The sequence below is a fragment of the Alligator sinensis genome, unplaced genomic scaffold, assembly GCF_000455745.1.
Source record: "Alligator sinensis unplaced genomic scaffold, ASM45574v1 scaffold706_1, whole genome shotgun sequence".
NCBI classification, from domain to species: domain Eukaryota; kingdom Metazoa; phylum Chordata; order Crocodylia; family Alligatoridae; genus Alligator; species Alligator sinensis.
The window spans coordinates 11,698-25,216 of NW_005842683.1; the positions used below are offsets into that span (position 1 = coordinate 11,698).

A 13,519-nucleotide genomic window follows, 5' to 3' on the forward strand; every position below is an offset into this window, starting at 1 on the left:
CACTGGCACTGTGGATGGTGCGGGGTGAGGGGGTGGGAGGTGGTGAGCTGCAACTGCCGGAAGGTGCTGCGGACAGTGTCAGTGGCTCCTTTTCATAGGGGCATGCACCCCCACACTCAGAGGGAGCACGTGCACCTGCGTGCACCCGCTACGCATCACCAGTGTTCATACTGTGGTCTATTATTACTCCCAGGTCACTTTCATTTGTGGTGCCAGTTAGTCTGGTGCTGCCAAGCCTGTAGGTGTGATGGGGGTTGCTCATCCTGAGGTGGAGCACTTTACATTTCTTGACATTGAACTTCATCAGGTTCCAATCCACCCAAATTGCTAGCCTGTCTAGGTCTGCCTGCATTTGTAGTCTATTTTCAAGTGTGACCACGCTCCCCTACAACTTGGTGTCATCCACGAACTTGGCCAGTGAGCTCTACACCCCAACGTCCAAATCATTAATTAAGATGTTGAATAGTACTGGACTGAGCACTGACCCTGCCTGGACAGACCGGGGGAATAAACAGAGACACCTAGACAGAGAAATAAAAACAATCAAAGGAAATTGTGAGGATCTAAGTCATGTAGGGATGGTGAGAATCAGGGAAGTGGATAAAGGGGATAGGATAAAAATTTGTGAGAAAGAGAGAGATTAATAACATCAGAAGACAACGGATCGAGTGGACACACTTATCTTGCTTTCCTTCCACACACTTGTTCAGAGCTGAGCGTTTTCAGGAGCTGGGTGGAAGTGAGTTTGCTTCGTAGTCCTGGAAAATCTTGGTCAGCAGGGGTTTTTTTTGTCCTTGTGAGATTTTTTGGCAGATGCTTTCTGAAAAAGAGTTATTTCTCAGGAGTCAAACTGGTTCCATGTCAGATATGCTGCAGCATTCAACATCCAAATCCACTAGAGGACTATGGACACTGATGGAAGTGATGGTTTGTCATCTGCAGAGTGCTTTGAAGGTGCTCGATTGCATGACAAATTAACCCTCATTACATGAGTCTTCAGATGAAGGTGCTCCAAAGTGGAGTACCTTCATTAACTTGTGTCAGTGCATACCCGAAGCAGGGCTGGGCTGAATCAGCCTAGCCCTCACCCCAGTGCTGTCTTCAGACTCGGAGCGGGGAAGGGAGTGGAGGGAGTTTTGTTTGGGATTTGCCCAGCCTGTGCTGGAGGGTGGGGTGGGTGGATTGGATAGGGGGGCGGGGCTCCAATCCACCCACTCCACCCTCCAGCACAGGCTGGGCAAACCACAGACTGAGCTCCATCCACTCCCTTCCTGAAGACAGCACCGGAGTTGGGGCTGGAGAGGAGGGAGCTGCAGACACACAGCTGCTCCAAACTGGAGTTTGATCCCCCAATGTCCCAGACCAAACAGGAAATGTCTGTTGGGCCAGGGGGGTCACTGTAACTCATGGAGCTTGCTAGAAGTGCCATGAGTTACAGTGGGGTGTGCATGTCTGTCAGCACCCTATGTTCTCAGCATTAGGCAGACTGAGAGAGATGGATTAGATGATCTGAGGTGAGCAGTTGTATTTCACTAAGGAGAAACAGGTGTGTCATTCCTAGGGATCCTTGTTTTCTCTGATTTGAAAAAAATCCCCTATAATTGGTTAAAAAAACGTAATTCCAAATCCACATTTTTCCATGATTGAAATGAAACACCACTAATATATAGATGTATATATAGTGCTGTTAAATTTTAATCCTGGAAAAATGTGGATTTGGGGTTGCTTTTTTATTAAACCGAAAATGGGGGAATTTTTTTTAAATCAGAGAAAACCAGGATCCCTGGGATCCCTTCCTCTAATTGCTCCTACTCTGCTTTTTTGTTCAGTATGAAAAGATTTTTATTCCAAAGACTGAGTCCCAAGGGCTGACCCCTGTGGGAAAGTCACTTTATCCCAGAAAGGCTCCCAGATCACAAATGCAGATTGGGGAATAAGTGGTTAGGATGCAGTACTGAACAGAAGGACCTGGGGGTACAGCAGACCATTAGATGAATATGAGCCAATAGTGTGCTCTTGTTGAAAAAAAAATCAAACCAGCCAACAGCATATTGGGTTGTATTAAGAGGAATGTCACTTGCAAATCAAGGGAAGTGATTCTTCCACTCTACTCATCAATAGTGAAACCTCACCTGAAATACTGTGTTTAGTTTTGGGCCCCACTTTTTGAGAAGGATATGGATAGTTTGCAATGAGCCCAGTGTAGAGCAACAAAAATGACCAGGAGCCTATTAGGAATTATGAGGAAAGGCTGAAAGAACTAGGTTTACTTAGTCTGGAGAAGAGAAGACTGAGGGGCCATTTGATAACAGTCTTCAAATACCTGAAGGGTGATAACAGACATGATGGAGATATGTTTTTCTCTGTGGCTATAGAAGACAGGTCTAGGAGCAATGGCCTCAAGTTACAGGAGGGGAAATGTAAATTGGAGATTAGGAGGAACTTTCTGATTATGAGGCTTGTCAAATACTTGAACAGGCTAGCTAGAGAAGTTGTAGAAACTTCATCCTTGGTAGTTTTCAAGAGCAGGTTAGACAGACACTTGACTGGGATTGTTTAGTCAGGGATGATCCTGCCTTGATCGGGGGCTGGACTAGACTGGCCTTGTGAGGTCCCTTCCAGCACTGCTTTCATATTATCCTGTGATTCCATATAACATAAAAGGTGGAATGTTTTGATTTTATCTAAATAGAAAGCTTCAGTTCATTTTGTGTCATGGGAGAGACTGTGATTGTGACTCTTCATTTTGGCTCAGAACTAATTTTTTTTTGAAATGTCAGACTTGGCAGCACGATGGGCATAGGACAATGTCCATCCATTGAAACTGTCTCTCTTCTCACTCATATCTGTTCTTCTTCTGATTACTAGTATTTTCTAATGATCATGCATCCTAAACTGTGCTATGTGTCTGTGTTTAACTATATTAATGTTAACATGTAGGGTTTTTTGTGCAATCTGCATTGGGCAAGTACAAGAAAGTGATCATTTGATGGAATATCAGTTTGTTATTTTCTCTCATGACTATCCTATAGAAATGGTAGAGCTGGAGTGATTATTGTAGTTGTGATAGTCCAGGAAATAAGAGAGGCAAGGGTATTTCAGAAGCTGATAGGAGGTCTCTTATTGGATCAATTAGCTGGTAGTGAGTGACCTGAAGAAAAATACCTTTTGCTCAAGAGCCTATCTAAAACATCTCCCAGTCATGCTGTTTGTCCAATAAAGATATCACCCTCCAAAATATTCTATTCTATGCAGTTCTGAAATCTCTCCTTCATATGAATGGAGTTGTAGTCAAAACATATGATTCATCATTTCAGGATTAAAGTAAAATATATATGCAAAGGGAGTCACATTTTCTCAAATGACACATGTTCCTAAGTTACACACTTTGCTTTGGGGAAGGCAGAATGAAGTAAAAGTATATTTCTAGAGTTATGGCTGTATACTACATGGACAGAGCCTAATCTTCAGCTTGCTCATTCACCCATTCCTACTCAGGCAAAGTGTATAGTTTTAACTCTTTCAAAGTTGAATTGTCAGCAACTTTTGGCTGCTCTGCCAAAAGCTGAAACTGTAACTGTTGTTGAAGCCACGAATGAATCCAGGATTTTGAAAAGATCTAAAACAGGTTGCAGGTCTAACCCTGGGTGGGACACTACATGTGCCCTCACCTGAATAATGGGATCCTGGGGTACCTGGTACCCAGTAGCCCAGCCCAGCCCCCCTGGGAAGCTGCTGCAGTGCCCCTGAGTGGAGAGCCTCCCCTTACAGTTAAGCATCCTTGCAGACAATTCTCAAACTATTTACAAGATTTAATTATTTACAACATAACAAATAATCATTAAATAAGCACATGGATATACCTACTAATAAACCCTCAAGAACTTATTTACACAGTCTCTCACTTGCTCACGGTGCACTGGGGATCCCGTGTGCACTGCCCCTGGCGAGGTATCTCAGAGAGCGGGACTGTCTGTATCCCTGCACGTAGTCTGTGAATGCTCCCTGGCTCTGGTGTCCACCTCCGTGCTCCTAGAGTCTCTGGGCAGCAAGCAGTGACTCCTCTTCTGCAGACCCTGCAAGACAACCTCCCCCTGCCTTTGGCCCCCTTCCCTGGCTCTGCTGTGAACAGTGTCTGGGCTGCAGGCTGTAGCAATCCTCCTGTCCCATGCAGCCTCACAGCTCCGGCAAATGCAGCCCCTCCCAGGTATCTCAGAGAGCGGGACTGTCTGTATCCCTGCACGTAGTCTGTGAATGCTCCCTGGCTCTGGTGTCCACCTCCGTGCTCCTAGAGTCTCTGGGCAGCAAGCAGTGACTCCTCTTCTGCAGACCCTGCAAGACAACCTCCCCCTGCCTTTGGCCCCCTTCCCTGGCTCTGCTGTGAACAGTGTCTGGGCTGCAGGCTGTAGCAATCCTCCTGTCCCATGCAGCCTCACAGCTCCGGCAAATGCAGCCCCTCCCTGGGCTTTGCTTGCCCCTGGGGCCCCTCACCCACCAGGGAAACTAGGGGAGACTCCGGCAGTCCCCTGCCCCCGCCCCAGCTCTGCTGTGCTCACCCAGCCACACCGGCTGCAGTCAGGTCTCTCCAGGCTTGGATTCTCCATACAAACAGTCCCTGCCTGATCCTGCCTCGGCAACCTTCTGGGGCTGGAGAGAAGAACTGGATACTGTATCACACTGGATACTGTGTCACTCCTGTTGCAGCTTCTCTGCTGCTACTTCCGCAGGGCTCTCTCAGGGGCTCTCTGAGGGACCACTGTTCTGAGACTGAATCCGGTCTCCAGCCTGTCCCTCAGCCCCTCTCTCTCTTTTGTTCCCCCCCTGCGGGAAAAACTGCTCCCCCTTTTATCCAAGCCTCTGAGCCAATCCCAGCTCAGGGCCCTTCCCGGGCTTTTGCTAACAGCTCTATTTCAAAACTTTGCTGGGGTTACATCACCCCTCCCACTTCCAACAGGGCTGCTTCCAAAGCAGCTTCACTTGGCCTCAGAGCTTGCAGTGTCCCCTCTGGGACAAACTGTGCCTCTCTGCCAGGCAGCCCTTCCCATTCTGTTCAGGTGGGTCCATTTTTTAAAGGCTGCTACTCAGGTCTGTGAATAAGAGAAGAGAGACTAGGAGCAGCTAACAGACAACAAAATTGCTGAACAAAGGATAGCTTGACTAGTGGAACATCAAGACCATTAGGAGGAATCAGGTAGATTATGAGTCATGAATTCAGTTGTTTCCTTCAGCACTGTCCAAATAGGATTGCTATGACTGCTGCTTGGCAGTTGGTGTTAAACTCTGAGTGGAGTAGTAATTGAAACAGGATGCCATCACACCATTACATCCTCCTGGATGTTCCCCTGCTGGACTTGACCCCTTCCTCCATGTAGCTGATGGAGAAGGAAGGAAAGGAAGGAAAAGAAAGGGAAGGAAAAGAAGCATCATCCATCTTACTGCATGTCCGTGCTTTTATGCAAGGCAAAAAAGTTCAGATGAAAACATGCACTCCAGTTATGGAAGGCTAATTCTAGGGGGAAAGTAGTGTGTGATATGTGAGTAAATATGATTATACCATAGGACCAGGTAAATGATTAAACTAGATTTAAAGGTATAACCAAATATCACAAAAATATCAAAATTGTGAAAGAAAGGAGAAAAATGAAAAAAAAAGGTGATATTTGTTCATGCTAATTAATACAGCCACTTTACAGACTAACTAAAATAAGACACTTTCACTGATCCGTGCAGCTTTTTCTGGAATTTATCTGGAATCATCACACTTTATCTAGGAAAAATAATTTCCTTCATGTATACGAGATTGGGTGAAACATCAGAATGCCAGAAAAAATGTTCCATGCTAATGAAATCCTCAAACACGGTTATCTCCATTTCCAGCCTCACTTAGTGTTTAAAAGACCTTTCTGTGGTAGGACCTGCGAGATATGTCAAGGTTAAGTGGAGAAGAATAGACTGGAAGGATGTCCTCTGTGTTGGGGTAACTGATTTTCGTTTAGAACTTTGAGATGTGAGGATCCTACTGTGGGAACCACAGGTTGGTGAAGGTAAGGCACTGAGATTCAGAAGTAAATCTGTTCTATCCCAACAATCGCTGAATTGATTTGGAGGGTTCCGATTCAATTCAGAGAGATTAAAGGGTCCTCTGATTTGATTCAGATTTGGCCACTGAATTGGGCCAAATTGAATCAGGGACTGAAGCTTTGCATAGCCCTAGTTCCCAGCCATCTGCTTGTCTCTCTGTTTTCCCCAAGTCTGATGGTTTGACGTTAAGAAGTTGTAATTTTTCAGACTTCCCTATACAAAGTATCTCCTTATATTCTCCTCACACCCACCTGTCGCAGAGCACTGAGGTGCCCTGCTCCTAAAGAGGGGAAACTGCTAGGGAGGGAGCCCTAGCAGTGACTAAGGCATCCAGCTGTGGGTTGCCAGGGCAACCAGGGAAGGTCAGCTGACCAGAAGGGGCAGGGCCTGGCCCTTTAAAACCCTAGGAGTAGGATGGAGTATTCCCTGGTAGGCTGGACTGTTGTTATGGCTGGGTGGCTTCCATTTATGTTATGGCCAAGTGGCTTACGTTTGTGTTGTTGTTTGTAACCGGTGGTTTGGGTGAGGCTATCAGGGGATGGAGGAGGTGCCATAGGGGACCCACAGCAGAGTAGGGACCCCAGCGCCAGTGAGGGCACAGCATTCGGGTGCACAGACCCCAGCCCCAGAGAGAAGGTCCCCAAAGAGAGGGCAGCCTTTATCGAGATGGCCCCAGAGAGAGGGCAGCATTACTGAGGAGGCCTCGGAGAGGAGGCACTACTGAGAAGCCCCAGTGCAGGCGTGGTGAGCCCAGAGAGAGGGCAGCTTTTATTGAGACAGCCCCAGAGAGAGGGCAGCATCACTGAGAAGACCCCAGAGAGGGGGCACTACTGAGAAGCCCCAGTGCGGGTGCGGTGAGCCCAGAGAGAGGGCAGCCTTTATTGTGATGGCCCCAGAGAGAGGGCACCATTATTGAGAAGGCCCCGGAGAGGGGGGCACTACTGAGAAGCCCCAGTGCGGGCGTGGTGAGCCCAGAGAGGGTGCAACATTACTGAGGAGCCCCAGAGAGGGGGCAGCATTACTGAGAAGCCCCAGTGCGGGCGCACTGAGAACCCCGGAGAGGGGGCAGTACTACTGAGGAGCCCTGGAGAGGGGCACATTGCTGAGAAGCCCCAGTGTAGGTGTGGTGAGCCCAGAGAGGGTGTAACATTACTGAGGAGCCCCAGAGAGGGGGCAGCCTTACTGAGAAGCCCCAGTGCGGGCGCAGTGAGCCCCGGAGAGGGGGCGGCATTATTGAGAAGCCCCAGTGCAGGCGCGGTGAGCCCTGGAGAGGGGGCAGCATTACTGAGAAGCCCCAGAGAAGGGGCAGTTGCTGAGAAGCCCCAGTGTGGGCACGGAGTCCCCAGAGAGGGGGCAGCATCACTGAGGAGTCCCCAGAGAGGGGGCAGCATTGTTGGGGGGAGCCCCAGGGAAGAGGGCACATAATAAAATAGGGCTGGGGAGAGTCCTAGTGCCAGAGAGGGCGCATATCAAAGAAATGAAGGCCCAGAGAGGACAAAAAAGGGCCAGATTGTAATAAGGCTAGGACACAATGTCCATTCCATCGATGAGGTGTGGACTGCGGTGTAGGGGAGGAAATGGAGCCGCAGATAGCACCCCCTGGCAGTGGGGCAGTACAAGGGCAGTCTCCCACTAATTAACATCAATTAATCAATTAACAGCAAGGCATGGCAGACAAGAAGGTGGTCAGTTGCCCCAGGAACAGGTGTTTAGGCCATGTTTGGATCGGCCCAGAGAGGATACCTGTTACACCACCCAATGGGATTTCAGTTTGACAGAATGAGGAGAAGCCAGGTAAACACAGTTGTGGGAGACAGAGTAATTTTCTTTTTGTCTCTTTTTGATTCAGGGTTGTGTTTGGGTGAGAGAGAAATCAAGACTGAAAGAGATCTGCCTTTAAAAGCAGAAGTTTTCAAAAGGTGATGCTGCTGAGCACCATGTTCTGCCTGCTAAAAGGACCAGCCTGGAAGACAAGTATCGACCTAACCAGACTTGCTATATAGATGATTTGGCTGAAGTGGCCATTGATGGTGTCCTGTATTTATTAAATAGTCTAGATATGTAGACTGATTGGAAGCATAAGAGAAAAAACAATTGAGGAGGTGAGAATTTTGAATGCAGTAACAAGCAAATGTGTTTAGAAATGGTTTTAAAGCAAACAGAAATAGGAGTCTTCTTCTAATCAGAGCTTGGATGAGGTTGGAAGACAGGAAACTGCTTAGTAGTCACAAAGGGCACCTATACACGTCTGACACCTGCTCTGACCCGTTCCAATTAGAATGCTCTAGCAGCCTCGGCATCACATATATTCAGCATCTCCACTTTAAAATGGCAGCAAAGGTGCTTTAACTAAAACTCATCAAATGAGCTTTAAAGTGCCTCCACTGCAATTTTGAAGCATGGGACACTGGCTATGCAAGACACTGTGGGTGTTTTAATTAGAGTGGCTCCCAAAAGCCACTAATTAAAATATGCCCCACACCCAAGCATCTGTAAGGAGCCCTTAAGGAGGAACCCCTATATCAAGCCTTGCACAAGTGCAAATACCTTTCTCTGATCAGACTGGGAAAGAACATGGAGTGCACGCTGCAAGGGGATTGGTAGAAAGTACTTACTTCCTTGTTAAGTGACTGAAACACAGGAAATCCTCACTTGCAGATTCTCCAGGGAGGATTGTAGTGGTGACAATAAGAGATTGATGTTGTGAAGGGATTCTGCTCTGACCTGTGTCTCCAGGATACTTGGTTCAGAACCCAATGGATGAGACAGAAAGAAGGTAAGAATTTCCTTGATGGAGATTTTCTTCTTTACAACTGATGAGGAGGACATAAGGGTACTCTACCTCTTCCTCCCACCAACTTTCTTTCTAGTTTCCACCCCCAATCTCTTCCCTCTGCCCTGCCTTGCTTATCTAGGGCAGATGGCTTTTCACAGTTGTCCTTGCTCTCCTCTTATCTCCCTCTTCCAGTCTTTTTCCTCATGTAAATCTTTCTCTGAGTAAGCTAGTGGCCACACATCTACATTTTCTAGTGTCCCTGTCTTCCCTTAGCTTCCCCAAGAGCTTCCTAAGAATCTAATTGGGATCTGGCTGCTTCTGACCAGATTGCTGGGGAGGGGCTGAAATAACAAGGGAAACACAGGCCTGTGGAGGTCAAGGTCACCGATTATGGTTTAATAGTTTTTTGTGTGTAGGGGTGAAAGCTAAGAACATCATCCTATATCATAGATTTCATAATGATTGAGCTGGACACAACATCCCTGTCTCTTACCAGCTTGGAGAACAAGGATATGTATGTATATATCAGTCCGAATGTTGACAGCTCATTTTAAGTGATGTGTCTATTAACATGGTCACTCTGCTCATCTGCTTCTTTGTATTGGTGAGGAACAGTATCATTCAATGGTTCCTCACCTTCAGCATTAAGAGAAATCACTTCAGCATTTTACATTCTGAAATTGGCTGTTACTGACTCTGACTTTCTCTTCTGCACTGCTCTTAGTTTCATATTACCTACAACTGACTATTAGTTTTTTTGTGCATGTGACGGGCAGGCTTTCATGCCCAGTACAAGCATCAGCCTGCTCCCTGTCTATGGGTCAGCCACCCACCTCACTCATCTGCCACACCTTGATATAATAATTAGGCAGGAGGCTGCCCATTATACACTCCGATATTGGGGGGCTATCTGCAGCTCCATTTCACTCCTACACCATGGCCCACGCCTCACAGATGGCATCTCAGGCAGTCAACTCAACTGTTCCCTTTGCCCATTAGCTGTGGCCCCTTCCCTGGGACCTTCAGCTTCTCTTTAGGCCCTGGCCCCATATCAGGCCAGTCGGGACCTCAAGCTTCTTTGCTTTATATGGGCATCCCTTGTGGTGGGCCCCTGGCCCTTTTGATCCCTATCTGGGTTGTGGCCCCAGCATTGACCATTCAGGTCCCTCAGTTAGGTTGAAGCCTCCTGCCTGCACTCAGAGATTGGGGTCCCCCATTCCTGGCTCAGGTGCTTCACAAAGTGTGCCTGGCCCCACGGGGTCACTCACCCCAGCAGGCTTAGGCACTTCAAGAAGCTTACCTGGCCTTCCCTGGATTAGATGGATCATCTATGAAATCCATGAAATATAACCCACCCAAAGGTGAGGACTGGGGTTAAGGTGACCCTCCCCACCTTTCACCAGGGTGGTAACTGGCCTAGTATTTCCTGGGGACTCCCACACCACTGGGAGCCTCACAAGACCACCCACACCCCTCAGGGTGCAGTTTTAGTTTATGCCCAGGACCAGAGCCTCCTGCTTTTACCTGCAAGATGTTCCCATGCAGTAGCTCAGCCAGGCAGTGTTTTTTGCCTGGGCCCCAGCAGCAAACTGCTCTTGTTTATATAGGTGGCCAGAGTTTTAAAATGGCCGCCATAATCAAACACCTCCTGACTGTTTGATCTAGCCTTTAAAGTGGCAGGCACTACTGGTGTCCTGCCACAGTGCACTTAACATATAGTTTCTTTCCCCTATTGCATATAGTTTCTCTGTTTATGTAGAATACCACTGTGTATTTCCTGATTGTCATTGTTAGATCCCGACTCCATGCGGCGCCCAATGACTAGGGAGACAACAATCCAATTGCCCATAGATCCTGTCACTTATTAGCCAGAGCAAGCAGGGAGCAAACACCAGCACACATTGTTCACAACAGCTTTATTCAGAATGGAGACAGGTTCGGACTAGCTCCCAAAAAAACAACAAACAGGGGAGCCATCCTGAACAATAATTTTTTCTACATTTATACACCTTGGTTCATACTCATTAACATGCACTCCACCTCTGTCCCTCCTTTTGTTGCACTCATTTCTCCTCCCATCTCAAGCTCCACCTCTGTTTACTGTTCGCTTCCTTAGCATGGTATTGCCTATGCATTTCCTTCATTTACATACCTCTCTGCTAAGAGCGCATGTGTAAAACTTTGCCCTTGGTCTTCTCTCAGTCAATTGTGGTTTCTTGCTGGTTCATTCTAGTTTCTTGCTGACTTCAGCACCATCTCCAAGGTCTTGCTTCTGTTTTATCTCCTGATGATAGCTGGTGGGCTGCATCTTGTTCTTCTTACACAATGGGCTCTAACACTACAACTTCGTTTAGAAAACTGCTTGCCTAAGCATTTGCAAGGTTATTTTTAATACATCATTTTGCCTTGTGACCAGCAGGTCTGCTGAGATATAGAAAAAAGCCTTCGTTCAGCTGCACACCCAGTATTCCCCAAAATTCATATATTACCGTAACAGTCATTGCCATTGAGAGATGTCTGTCCGTCCTCTGCCCCATGTGGTACTGACTCTGCTGTGCAAACCTCTTGCCTGCTTGTTTGTGTGCCATTATGGGGACCATTTCTTCCCTTATATTTGGACTCAGGCATTTTTTTTGAGGTTTGTTATTGGAACAAAACTTACTGTATACTAGAGAAAGCTGTAAGGATTATTGGTTTTCAGATTGCCTCTCCCCTTATGATTCTTTCCAAACCAATCTTGTTCATCAGGATCCAATGTAGTTTACAGCGATGGCAGTCTGGAAGGCTCTGCATCGTTATACTGCTCACTGTCTGCTTCTTCCTTCTCTTTGCTCTTTTCTTCAATGCTTTCAGGTTCCTTGAAACAGACAATGATAGATTTTCTGATATATGTTTCATACTGGCTTCTGTCAATAGCAGCATTAACCCTGTTACCTATTTCCTAGTCAGGAACTTCAGGAAGCAGCAATTTAGGGGCTCTCTGAAGGTTGCATTCCAAAGGGCCTTTGAGGAAACGGAAAAACCTAGAGAAGAGGGAAAGATCCATGCAACTGAGGCAGTGGAGACATTAACTTAAATCCCTGCAAAATCCAGACTGGGAGACACAGTTCTGGGGATGGAAATTTTCCTTGAATATAGAGGTAAAGACACCAGAAATGTAAATGTCCTACTAGGTCAGTCCCTTCATTCCTTGTCATCCCTAGAGAAGGCTCCTTCCCTCAGGTGCATGCACAGCATCTTTGTAAGGTATCTTTGTAAGGTACAAAATCATAAAATGTATGATTTTACAAAGGTCATACAAGATGCTGTAAGACAAAGATATCTTTGTAAGGTCATACAAGCCCTGAACAGGAAAGACTGTTCCAGTGCCTACTGTTCCAACTTCCCACTGAAAATTCCACTGATTTCCGTGACATCTGGAGTGGGCCCACAACAGTTTGACAGACTTTGCTGGGTATAAGCTAATAATTTGTGAGTACAGGTGCTGTGTGACTTTTCTCCCCAAATGTACATAATCAGAATTCCTCCATCTTGGTTAAAATGTTGTGTATAAGTGACTACTTGCAGCCCAGGTACCTTCCCTGAGTGTTCTGAGTGTCATGATTCCCTCATGGTGGAGGGTGATCTTGCTTCACTGTGGGTGACTGGATTTAGCACTGATGGGACCCACAGATCACTAGATAGGCCTATGTACTAAAATAATGTTTTGTGTAACCTGTTGCCTTGCCACTCAGTGCATGCTGTGGACTGCTGCTGCTGCAATTTTTACCTTTGCACACGTTTGTTTCCCAGGGACGCAGAATTGCTGCTCCCTTGATACTTCCTTATGCCTGAGAGCTCATCCAGTTACCCGGCAGGTTCCACTAAGCCATGTGCACTATTAGCATATCCTCCCAACAAGTTTTTGGACAATCATCCTTCCTCATTCATTATTCTAGTTCATCCATAGGAGTTAGCTTGGGATTTGTATACCTTCCCATCTCAGCATGTATCTGCCTCATCAGTGCTGCCTTTCATTATTACTGCCATCACACACATGCCTTTAGCATACTGCTGGTCTTTGTCCTGAGTGAACCTGTCATGTCCCTTCAGAATAGAGCATAAATATGACTCTGAGAGTGAGTCTACAAGAGACGCTTTACTACGCAGTAAACCAGGCTTGTCCAACATACGGCCTGTGGGCCGCCATGCAGCCCGCCAAGCCGTTTTCTGCGGCCCGTGGTGCTGTGATGGGAAACAAAAGTAAACACTGTTTACTTTCATTCCCACCCCTTGTTCCTCCCCCAGCCCTTCAGCAGATTCCTAATGGCTGCTGAAGGGCTGGGAAAGGGACAAAGTTCCCACACGCACCGCGTCAGTTTAACATTGCCGATGCGGTGCGTGTGGGAAGAGTAGCCATGTGCCACTTGGGACAGGATGAGCCCAGCCGGAGCAGCAGGGGCTCAGCTGCACTTTTCCCCCTACCTGCGCTGGTCAGTCCCAAGCAACACATGGCTCCGCCGCCTCCTCTGCTGGCTGGTGCCGACCTGGGAGGGTCTGTCCCATCCAGAGCAGCATGCAGCTGAAGCTGTATTCCCACGTGCTTCTGGGGATGGGAGGAGGCCAGCCAGGTCAGCACTGGCCAGCAGAAGCGGCAGTGGAGCCATGTGTCGCTCGGGACCG

The 13,519-nt window shown here is 47.3% G+C and overlaps 1 protein-coding gene across 1 annotated transcript; it reads left to right on the top strand.

Annotated features, from left to right (window-relative positions):
* The first annotated feature begins 9,639 nt into the window (after nucleotides 1–9,639).
* Nucleotides 9,640–11,933, top strand: LOC112551965 (mas-related G-protein coupled receptor member X4-like). The gene is made up of 2 exons (XM_025215905.1): nucleotides 9,640–9,701; nucleotides 11,711–11,933. Exons 1-2 carry the CDS (start codon nucleotides 9,640–9,642, stop codon nucleotides 11,931–11,933), a joined length of 285 nt encoding a protein of 94 aa, XP_025071690.1.
* The last annotated feature ends 1,586 nt before the right edge of the window (nucleotides 11,934–13,519 follow it).